The sequence below is a fragment of the Penaeus japonicus genome, unplaced genomic scaffold (assembly GCF_977035675.1).
Source record: "Penaeus japonicus unplaced genomic scaffold, GWHDUDI00000001_assembly GWHDUDI00000001, whole genome shotgun sequence".
In the NCBI taxonomy this organism is placed as follows: domain Eukaryota; kingdom Metazoa; phylum Arthropoda; class Malacostraca; order Decapoda; family Penaeidae; genus Penaeus; species Penaeus japonicus.
The window spans coordinates 37511584-37524083 of NW_028234403.1; the positions used below are offsets into that span (position 1 = coordinate 37511584).

Sequence of the window (12500 nt, forward strand, 5' to 3'; positions counted from 1 at the left end):
TTATGTACTAATTAATGTTTTATTTAATTAATGAGTACACTTATGGTAGTGATTTGAACAAAAGATTTAGAAATGTTAGCCAATAATTTTATGATTATATTATAAGATTCATTAGATTTATTAGATTATGATGAAATATTGGATAGGTGATGAATTGTTTTTTCTTCATTTCATTGAATTTTGAAGAGTTCTAGTTTATTCTTTAAAATTTAAACATAATATTGCTCTCACTGTGTTGCTATAGTTAGATATTTTTTTTCAGTATGGAGCTCTGGAGAGATGTAAGGAATTGATCGAAGGTGGTTATGATATAAATAAAAGAGATAATGAAAATGTGACTCTCTTACATTGGGCTTCAATCAACAACAGAAGAGATATTGTCAGGTATGGTGATGTTAGATATTTTATCCTTAGATTGAATGAGTATAGGTAATGAATAGATCTGGACTTGACAGTAGGCAGAGAATTTATTATGACACTTGCCGTTTTCAGATACTACATATCCAAAGGAGCAATAGTGGATGCCATAGGTGGAGAGCTTATGTCTACACCTTTGCACTGGGCTACAAGGTACAACTTTTTACATTCTCAATGCTCATCTCATAATAGCATTTCTTATTTATTATAAAAAAAAGAAAGTGATTATTATATAGTAAGTCATTTTGATTATTATTTTTTACAGACAAGGCCATCTTGGTATGGTTGTGTTGCTTATGAAATACGGGGCTGATTCCTCGATGCGTGATGGTGAAGGCTGCTCCTGCATACATCTAGCAGCACAGTTTGGTCATACAGCCATTGTTGCTTATCTGGTAGCTAAGGGTGCCAACGTGAACCTCATGGACAAGAATGGAATGACACCGCTCATGTGGAGTGCATACAGAGTTACCAGGTCAGTTTTTTTTTAGAATTTATTTTGATTTATTATCATTAATTATATTTTTGGTCGCATATTTAGGGTACAAGCTAGATGTGTTTATTTTTGTTAGATTCAGTGCATATAATCTAATTTACATTACTGCTAACTCATCATGGACTCTATGAATTGAATTCTAAAGGACTTGGTGAAAATGTTATTTAATATCTCTTTTATTTGATGTAATTTTAGAAATTAAATGTAAGTTTATGATTCTGCAGCCTGGATCCCACAAGACTGCTCCTGACTTTTGGAGCTAGTACTTCTATGGCTGACCGTTTACATGGTAACACAGCATTGCACTGGGCAGTGATAGCTAAAAACCACATGGCAGTCAGTGTCTTGGTTAACCATGGGGCCAATGTTGATATTGCTAATTCTCAGGTAAGATGAAGTGCATCCTTATGAATTAGAATCATAGATAAAATGTTTATGAATTCATGCTATGTTTATGAATTCATGATATAGCTTTTTTATGCAACATACAAATACTCCTATAAGTTTTATTTTGTAACAAACTGTTACAATATTTTATCATTAGATCATGAAATTACCATCAGTAGCTAATAATAAATTAATATCCTATTTCACTACATATAATACTTTCTATACTTCTCTTAAAGGGTGAATCAGCATACAGCCTGATAATGAAGAGAAAAACACAATGGCTAGATAAGAAAGTACTAGATAAACTGCAAGAAATGCAAAAATCCTCAAGAAATATCTGCTACCGCATTTCCAGTGATAAGGTTAGTTTTTTTTCTTTAGATATTTAATGAGTTCTAATTTTGGTTTAATTAATTAATTATATAAACAGAGATGTGTGTATTCAAATGTGTTTGTATTGATGGGTATAATTTATATACATTTGCATTCATATAAAAGTGTATATTCATTGTGTGTTTAAATAAATGATCATTTTTGTAGTTATCTGATGTTAATTACAATTCATATTTCTTTTATTCAATAGAGCCTCCGCTACTGGACAATGATCAGCACTCCATTTATTGTGTTCTACATCGTTGGTCTTGTATTACAACTGGACATGCTTTATCTGCTGAAGATGGCTCTTTTCACGGCAGTCTATGTTGTAGTCTATGGCATCTCAAGAATTCTGTTCGATGAACGCCTGATGACTGTTATGCCCATGGCAGTGTACCTTGCGACAAAGGCAAGTTTAAATTTTTTAGAACAGTTTTCAGAGAATGATTCATCTCTTTCCTGACTTTTATTTCACATGTTAGCTTACTCTATAGATGGTAGATTATTAAATTATTTTCCTGTGCAAGATTTAGTTAATATGCTGTTTCAACTTTTGTTAGGAATGTTAAATAAGGGAAAAAATCCTTCAGTAATATTTAACACCTCGTCTTATATGTATTTAGTGTTAAATTAGTTCTAATAATAATTTGCATGGTTTCTCTTTCAGTTCTGGTGTTATGTTACCTGGATATTGTACATTCATCCATATTCAGGACTTGAATGTACAGCTTTGTTTCTTCTCTCGTCGCTCATTCTGTGGTATAACTTCATGAGGGCTTGGAGAGGGGATCCAGGAGTCATTACTGCTGATCAGGCTCAGAAGTACCAAGTGAGAATAATATATTTGTTTTGTATAACTGATAATTGATGTTGTTTGTATTCTCCTGTAAATTTGTTGCATGTGTGAAGGAAGTTTTCCTAGGTAACCTGACATCAGTTTTATAGAACAGTTTGATATAACCAAAAGTAACTGCAGAAGGTAGTTGTAAATGATCATATAAATGCTAATAAATTAATAATGTGAGTTAAAAGGCCATTAGGGAGAGAGTGGGATGAAGAATAATGTACAATGTATGCCAGGTGATGTTATCTATGTCTGTATTCAGTATAGGTGATAATAGAATATTCTTTTGTTAAAAAGTACTGTTACCACTGTATTATTTCCAGACAATAATTGAATTAGCAGAGAGAGATGGCTTTGATCCCCAGTGGTTCTGTTCAACGTGTTTGGTACGACGTCCAATACGTTCAAAACACTGTTCTGTGTGCAACCGCTGTATTGCAAAGTTTGACCATCACTGCCCATGGGTTGGAAATTGCATAGGTGAATATTTTATATATATTTATAAGTACACACATTTTTTATAAAATTGATGAATAATCATTAGATATATGATTAGTTAACATATAAAAGATGTATCTATCTATATATCTATCTATCTATCAATTTGTAAACATATATATTTTTTCTTCTTTTTATTTTTTCTCTCTTTTTATAGGATATTTTGGAATGATTTAGTGTGCTAAAGCTGACACACATTTTTGTTTAATCTTTCAGGAGCAAACAATCTGAAGTACTTCATTGGATACTTGGTAATGCTGTGTACAATGTGCTGCTTTGTACTCCAGGGTTGCTTCTACTTCTGGAATGGTGCCTGCAATGTTTACATTTCCAAGCAGGGGCTTTGGTCAAGTGAGTGGCTGTCGAGTTGTAGTATGATTTAGGGAGAGTATTATGACTGTGTCATTGTTTTTGATATTGTCATTATTTTAATTGTTATTGATATTATTATTATTATTGTTATTGTTATTGCTGTTATTATTATTATTATTATTACTATTATTATTATCATTATTTTTATTATTATCATCATCATCGTAATCATTTCTTATGAAAGCAAAAATGGTTAACAGTAGCTTGTCAAAGTAACTGTTCTATTTCAAAAGATGCCTCCTAATTAGAATTTAACCCTATTTTCTAACCTAAACGTTTCCCCAAGATACATTTCCTGTCAATTAGTAAAGGTGAAAAGTAGAGAGTTTTGGAAGTAATGTGTTGAATAACAACAGCCAGTCAAGTTGATAATCTAACCATTGTTTTGGATGTATGCTACTTCATTTTTTAGTTTTTCGCATTTGTCTTTAAAAAAAAGAAAAAAAAGAAAGAAAATCAAGATGCTGAACTTATAAATAAATTGAATGCATTTAAAGACAGGATTAGAGCGTTATTTTAGCTAACTATTGTAATGTACTTTATCATTATTTATTAACATTACAAATACCGGAGAGAGAATTTTGTTATTTGTGCAAGTACAATCATAGCCAACCTGTCAAGTGTATTTATTCCTCCATAAGAAAACTGATTATCAGAATTGTCATGATAATTATAATAGTCAGTTTTTTGTTTTGTTATTGTTGTTAGTGATATCACCATTTTTTATTGATATTACCATTATTGTTCTTATTGTTATTGTTATAGTGACCATTTATTAATTTTATAATTATGATCATCATCTTCATTGATTTCCTCAGTTGTTTCATTATTATAATTTTTAGGAAAATGATTTTCTGATTATCATAAGACTTATCATGATTAATTTGAATATTATAGCAGCTTTCACTACTAGAGTGAGCAGAAGTGACTTCGCAATTTGCTTTGAGATAAATGCCATGCATCAGCAAACTATTCCAACAGTGCAACTTTTCAAATGAAAATAAAGCAAGTGGTGGCATTAATATATCATGTAAATGCCTAGGACGATTGGCAGAAACATTAGTAGCACCAAGCTGTATACAATAATGTGGTATGGGCAAAGACAGACCAATTGTTAGTCATAGTAGACCGCTTTTTCTCATTTGCCAGTGTTGTGTTAACCCTCTCGTGACGGGTGGTACAACATTGTACCGCGCATATTAGGCCTGTTCGCTGGGGACACGATATGGCGTCGGTTATTTAACTGATTTAGGCCTAAGCATTCGAAAGCCCCGTCATTGTGACATGCAAGGCTGGAATGCCCCTGTCGTGAATGGGTTAAACCTGCTATTATGTATTTCTATTCCTCTCTTTTTCCTTTACTTATGTTGTTATTGTGTTTGTTGTAAATATTTTTATTATTGATATTGTTATTTATATTGATATTAATATTAATATGTTAAGATTATTATTCTTAATATTAATGTTATTGTTATTGATATTGTTATTATTGTTATTATTAGTTATAGTATTTTTGTTATTATTATTATTACTATTAGTAGTAGTACAATCATTATTATTATTACCATGATTATTATCATTATTATTATCATTAATATTATTATTATTATTATTATAATAATTATTATTATTGTTATTATGATGATTATTATTATTAATCATCATCATTTCATTTTTCTTCACTGCACAACTTCTTCTATCAGTATTGTTTGTCTAATGCCTACTCAAGTTTTGATTCTAGGCAAATATATACAAATATCACCTAACTGGATTACCATTCTATTGATTTCATATACATGTTGATTACTGAATTTTATCAGTATGGTGCCACAATGTTTATATAGATTCTGAACATAATTATCATTGACATTTCTGTCTCTACTTTTGTGAGATAGTAAGTACACTATAAAACTGCTGTGTACTTGAACTCCAATCAAGCAACAAATCTTCCTTTGTGTAAAACAGGTCTAGGGACAATAGGAACATGTGAGCCATGGGTGGCATGGGTTGGTGCCAATGCCATTCTGCATGCTGCTTGGGTTGCAACACTCCTTGGATGCCAGCTCTACCAGGTAATATTTGACAAATAGCAGCTAGACCAAACACCATTGAAGATTTGAAAGTGATGACCTATACTTGATAATTAATTCTTGTTAATAGATTTTTAATGACCTTTTCTTTTATTCTAGGTCCTGATTTTGGGCATGACAACAAATGAAAGAATGAATTGTTACAGATACAAACATTTCCAGGTATGTATTTCTTTATGTGTGCATATTTTTTAATCCATTTGTTTCCTCTCTGTTTTTTCTTATTTTTAAGAGATGGAGAAAGTGAGTGTTAGAAGGCAGAGTGTACTTAATTGGGAAATGTAACATTAGCAAATATTTTTTATGAAGATGAATTTTTTTCAGTTGTGTAACTAATGCATCTTACCAAATGACAGTTAGTATCACTTTGCAAATAAATTATATAAGGCCTAATATATCATAACATAAGTCTAAAAAAAAACTAGAAGTCCTGTCTCAGAAGGGTGAATCACTACCCATGCCAACAGAAGTTATGCTCTGCTTACTTTTCCTGTTCTCTCTCATTATGCAACCCATAACCTGAAAGCTAAATATGATTTACTCTTATTATTTCTTTATGTCATTTAGCTTTGTTCAATCTAATCCTTACCATATCAAATTACAGCAATAAATAGTCCTGTAAAAAAAATTAGAAAAACTTTATAACATGTAAAAAGCAAAACGAAACACTGTCAGGAAGAAAAACATAAATATTACACAAACTTTTAAAATGTTTTAGGGCTGCAAATATATTACTGCAAACAGTAAATCATACATCAGAGGGGGTTAAGAACAGAAGTTATTCAGAGAGAATCCCATAACTCATTTCCAACATTTTTTTATGCTTAGGTTTGCTGAACTGAAGTAAACTAGAATTTTTCTATTTTATCTCTGTAATGGAACCCTAAACCATTAAATAGTGTGGTAATATAGTCTGAACTGTGACTTCTTAAGGAGTGTCATAATAGGAAATGTGACTATATGTAAGATCTAGTCAATGGTATCCTAGACCCATGAAAAATAAAGTCTTAGACCTTATATAATTGACAATAAAATATCCAGTTGATATACTGACATCAGTTGTATGGAAATGCCACAGGGTATTCCTGATAATTTTTTTTTTCCTCCAGACATTTCAAAAAACAAATTATAAGGTGGCTGATTCTTAGTGAATATACAAAATGCTCTTTGTAATTACAATATTCTTTTACAGGTTGGGAAGAAGGGCGAAGTGCGATCACCCTTCCACCGTGGAGTCTGGAAGAACTTCCAAGATTTACTGAACTGGCAATGCTTTGGTCTCCTCAAACCAGATAAAACAGACTGGCTTCACATATATACCCTCTCTGAATCAGCTGAAGATAAACAACCACTTCTTTCTCAGTCAGACATGTATCAATATGTTTAAATCCCTGGGTGTCACACTGTAGAATTGCAAGTGAAATTTGAACTGATCCGACATACTGTCATTCTGCTTTTTATATCCATCCATTATTACATTTACTATTTCATATCTGGGAAGAAGTGAAATTACCATACCCCTATTAATTTAACTGTTATAGGTGTGGTGCATGAATGGACTTTTCTGTTTGTTAACTTTCAAAAAATTTATATTTGAAGTATGATAGAAGAAAGGTAGATCTCTTTAGATGTCTGACTCAGAATTGATCTTCTGTATGTAACTTCTATTATCTTGTTTGTACTTCTATCTACATACAAAACAAAGATAGTAACATTGCTATACAACTTTTTGTATTTTGACTTTGACTGATATAAATATATAGTAAATGTACTAAATGTAACATTCCATATAGAATGACAGAGATCTCTGGCTCTCTATAATTCATTATATAAAGAAAAGTAGAACAGATATAGAAGGATTTCAGCTGTTACCAATAACATTGTACCAAAGATCAGTCAGAAATTCAAGGTATTTTAAGGTATCATAGTCAACTAGTCACAAATGATTCCATTATTTATATAACCTTGGCCAGTTGTCTCTTTTTATATTTGTAAGATGTTGTGAGGACACCAAAGATGAGCTCCAGTGTATTGCATGCAGTGTGCAGCTTTCATTCATGGCTTGTTTGCTCAATTTGCATTTTTATAATTGTGTGATATTATTTTATCATGTAAAGAATAGATTGATGTTAATTGTATGAACAAAAGAGACCAGTCATGATGGATGAACGGTTTGAAGGTTGAGACTGCAAGCATTTTAAACAGTTACATTGAGACCTTGATAATATGTAATAGGGAGTTGGGAGTTTTGCTATCAGTTACAATATTTTGTTCAATTTATGTGAGACAGAAATTGATACGTTTTGTAAAGTAGATGTTGTGCAGCTTAATACTAATAGCCGAAATAAAGTATGTTCATATGTAGTACAATCATATCATATATTTTGGGTGATACACAATCAGTCGGATATCCCATTGTTTTATAGTGTAGCTGATGAGCAGTTATTACTCATAACTCAAACAAGGCATCTTATTTTGTAGGACAATCATTTGATATATAGACTTCACAATGTCTTTGTATGTCATTCTTGTATATGGTTAGTTTTTATTGTCATTTTTAGACTGGCCACACCAGATCAAGATAATGTATTTTTTCTTGTCTTTGGTCATATATTTCGTTAATTCTATTGACGATTGTATGTTACATTTTCAATTATTTACAATATTTGCAAAAGATAATTTTTTTTTTTATCTCAGAGGAAACTGGAGAGCCTCTGATAACCAGGGAGCTATTGAAGTGGTTATAATTCAGTGAATAATTCTCAAACTGGGAATTGATTAATTTGATATAGGAAAGGATTCTCTCTTGTTTTCATAGAAGGGGGCTTTTGTAATATTTAGGATTCAAATGAATGAAGAATTTTCTTATTAATTGTATTTCTTATTTTTGCATTTTGCCTATTAGAATGGTATTTTAGATTACTTTCTGTTAGGAGTTGTATGAGCTACGCATCAAAGGTATAATTTCCTAATTTTACACGACTTTGGTAGCTTTTGACATTTATTTGGCTACACAGGCATAAAGGTAAGTATCTTTTTGAACTGCAGTTATGTAAAGAGGAAATATATATATGTATTCTGTAAATAACTTGTATTTTAGAAATTTCAGCAGAACGTGAGGTAAAAGGGAAAGGTCATAGCACAATTTTTTTTTCTGTAAAGAGGATTCAATGTTTATGGATGTGATAATTTTCTAAAGCAATGTTATGAAAATATTGGGCAAAAGATATGTAGCCCATATCCATATTGTAATAAGAAAGATGAATTTGTGAAGAACTTCCTGTATTTGGTTATTGTAAACAATTTCCATGTTGACTTGAATATGAAATTCTCCATTGATTCAAACTGTTTTAATTAGCAAGTGGGATTAAGCATGCATCTGTGACTATTTCTGTATAAATTATGTTTCAAAGACGTAATATAAAGAATATAAAGAGATTCAAATTCTTAGTTATGTATTATGCATTAGAAAATTTTATTGGATTGAGTACTTGCTAATTGCCTCAAAGTTTTATTATCGATGTTAACCTCTAAAGGATGCACATACTAAATTTAGTCATGCTCGGGAAGTCAGAAAGTTATTGTAATATTTGGAAGTACCATCATGTAGATTTTGATGTGTAAATACCAAAAATACAAAGGATTTTTATGCACAGATTGAATTAGAGTAGGTAAAAGGGGTTTGTTTAATGATTTTCTGTGTCAGATTGTAAGATGGCATGTTCTATAGGGGTTAATGTGTAAGATGAGATATGCATGTTAGATATGAAAATAGCAAAATTAGACATTAATCTTTGGAAATTAAACAAAACCTATTTATTCCTGTTTATCCATTTATAGGGAATTCATATTGAAAAAGAGGGATTTTGAAAGACATCTTTTCAGAAAGTAGTATGAAATAGAATCACCAATATGTATATTTGAACATTTTGTATTTTGCTTGTTAGCAATTCTTTGTGAAGCCTCATGACTTTTTTTCAGATTTTTTTTCTATGATTTATATATATAGCATATAGAAGCTTATATTGTTTTGCATGTTTTCAATTTGTTACCTTAATTTAGACAACAAGTTTTTTATGGTTTAAAGTACAGATATGACTAAAAAAAAATGCACAAGTTTGTGACAAAAAGAAGTCTTTTTTTTTAAGTGTGGAATGAGGCTGTGGAACATTCCAAAAAACATGATTCCATTGTTATTCTAAAAGTTTGAATTGTCACTTAGTTCATAGTATTTGAAATATTGTAAAATATTACCTTACAATAGCTAATTTCTTTCCTTATTATACAATCAGGTAGAATGGTTTCATAGGTTGTGATTTTTTTATATTTTAATAATCAAATGATATATTAGTTTACAGCCATGTATCAAAGAAATACTTGAACAAATGTCATCATTCGAGTTTAAGTCATCGACTCCCTGGCTCCCAAAAGCTAGGATGGTGCCTTCTTCTGAAGGACTTTCATGAAGCAGGTAGACCTTGAACAAATGCCTATAAATTTTTAGATTACAAAGTTTATACACCGTTTGTCTATTATAAGTGCTTTATATTTTTCAGTTCCTTTGGATAAATTTGAGTTTATTCATTGACCCAAATGCATTTCATAAGATGAAATTTGTCTGTGATGCACCATGTTCCTTCGAAAGTAGTATGGCAAATAAATTATTATGACTTGGTAAAATATTTTTGTAGGAGGGATTTGGCACCAGTGACTAATGAAACTATCAGTACAGAGGGACTTACAGGGATTAGTGGACCAGTATTGAAATGGGCTCCCATATTAGTGGGTTTATTTCTATACTTTTATATTGTTTGAAGGAAAATTTAGATGGTGTTACAGACCTACTCGTTTTGTTGTTCAGACTATGTAACTGTGTTGATGGTATTCAACTGTAATCGTTCAACATGTGTTTTGCTCTTTTCATAAAAATGCTTTCATTGTATTTAGTTGCTAAACAAATTTGCATGCATGAAAGCTGACACACTAAGGCTAGAGTAAACATAAATAAAGTGACACAGGAAATGCCAATACCCATACATCTATACTCACTACATGCACATGTGCTATCCCCTTCTTCCCCTCTCCCTCTTCCTCTCTCTCCCTTATACAAATACACACATGTTTAGAAAGAAGGAGAAACCATTATTAGTATTACAGTAATGTAGTTGCACATGTGAAGTGTTCTGTAATTGTTTCTATTTTCAATGCCTATACAATAAAATTTTGAGATATTTCAACCTTTTTGTATAGAATTTGTTTGCATTTTGTGTCCAAGCAGCACAACACAACTTGGACACTACATTGAATAAATTATGTGACTTTGTCACACATGTTAACAAAAGGTAAATATTTTATAATGCAGTTAGTATTTTTATAGGGGATTACGCATGATTGAGGAATAATTAATTTTTACAACCTAAGAATGTTGTGAAATATGTAATAATACTCTTGTTCATGTTTAAATGATATCTTAATGTAAGTACTCTGCACTTTTCAAGATAAAGATGGTCTGATTTTTAATAATAGAATACTATGCCCTTCTAAATGTAGTTCTAAGACCTACCTAGCTGTGCTTTGACTTCAAAGTTGAACCAAAATGGTGTATGATGGTTACAAACAATAACTTCCATGTTCTGTATTGCTTATGTGTATGTCAGCTGGTGATTGTTTGCACAACAATATTATCCATATAAATGTAAATAGTTATGTGACTCCTCATAAACTGCAGGTGTTTAAGATTTTGTACATAGTCATTATTTATTGCCAATGCTTCACATTCTCATATCAGTCATTCATTTTTATCAGTACTTTGATTGACTGTTCAAGTAATGAACAGCGGAAGCACTGGATCACACTATGCAATGTTTAAGTATGTTGATGTGGTAAGATTAGATACAGTAAGCTTAAGATAATAGTTATGCAAGGCGTATAAGGCTTTATGTACAGGCAATTTACTTATACACAGAACCTCCCTTAGCTTAATGGAGATACTAGAAATAATATTAGTATGAATATTGATCTGTAAAAATCTATAATTAGTTAACGTTTACATTATATGATTTCCAAAAGTCTAAACCCTACTATATCCTATAGAGGTAGTGTTAAGATATAGAGAAAAGATCTTAACATGAATTTGATAATGCAGAAAAGATCTGGTCTGTAAGATTAGTGACTTCATGATTTTCATTTTGTAAGTGCCTTGACATGTATCAATCTGGCATGTCCAGAAGATTCATAAGTAATGGAGCAATTAAAAATCAATGCCTTCATGATTATTTATCAAGTGCTTACGGATTATGATCTTGTCATAGTTGATGGTCTTTGTCCCCCAAACTTTATATTAGCCATCGTATCCTACCTCCACTCCCTCTGCTTTAAGGAAGTGATCAGTTGCACAAATGCTTATATTTTATTTGCAGTTTTCACTCTGAAATCAATGTCATATTTTTCCTCATGTAAATAGCTATCAGTCATTCATCTTGTATTGGAACTTTAGGAATAGTCAGTAAACTCACATTATGAACTGTCTTTTATTATCCTTAAACTTGAGTCTTCTGTTGATTTATCACCCAAAAAGTTTTGCTTTGTTTAGAAATATTGTTAATTCAAATAGTCAAAAATGGAAATTATGTATTATATATCATTCTAATGGAGCCATGCAGTTATATTTATGATGAGATGAGTTGGTGATTTAATTTGAAGATGATTAGAATTCAAATTAGAATATGAAATTATCGAAGTTAAGTTCTCTACCACCGTTTTATACCGACAACTGTACTTGACAAGCATTATTTATTAACCTCAGATGTACTTTATACAAATTTTGAATTACATAGTGCTACTAACAAGTGTACAAGACGGACTATATATACAAAGATGGACACTATATACAAAGCAATTGAATTTAAGATATCATGCCACAATTTAGAACAAGCATTACAAGGATGGAGTCCGCACTCCTACCGTAATGTATATACCAGATATAATATCACAGATGTCTCATACTTATTTGTTTATA

The 12500-nt window shown here is 31.1% G+C and overlaps 1 protein-coding gene across 2 annotated transcripts in view; it reads left to right on the plus strand.

Annotated features, from left to right (window-relative positions):
• Hip14 (palmitoyltransferase Hip14) overlaps nucleotides 1-12005 on the plus strand; it is a 17718-nt gene extending 5713 nt beyond the window's left edge. For both annotated transcript variants that reach the window (XM_043004066.2, XM_086539696.1), the window contains 12 exons: nucleotides 263-384; nucleotides 493-570; nucleotides 683-892; nucleotides 1138-1300; nucleotides 1540-1665; nucleotides 1887-2087; nucleotides 2346-2507; nucleotides 2846-3002; nucleotides 3237-3371; nucleotides 5358-5464; nucleotides 5582-5644; nucleotides 6675-12005. In XM_043004066.2, coding sequence (XP_042860000.1) covers nucleotides 263-384; nucleotides 493-570; nucleotides 683-892; nucleotides 1138-1300; nucleotides 1540-1665; nucleotides 1887-2087; nucleotides 2346-2507; nucleotides 2846-3002; nucleotides 3237-3371; nucleotides 5358-5464; nucleotides 5582-5644; nucleotides 6675-6869 — 1719 coding nt within the window. In that variant the 3' untranslated portion in view covers nucleotides 6870-12005. The remainder of the gene's footprint in view (nucleotides 1-262; nucleotides 385-492; nucleotides 571-682; nucleotides 893-1137; nucleotides 1301-1539; nucleotides 1666-1886; nucleotides 2088-2345; nucleotides 2508-2845; nucleotides 3003-3236; nucleotides 3372-5357; nucleotides 5465-5581; nucleotides 5645-6674) is intronic.
• Nucleotides 12006-12500: the final 495 nt, after the last annotated feature.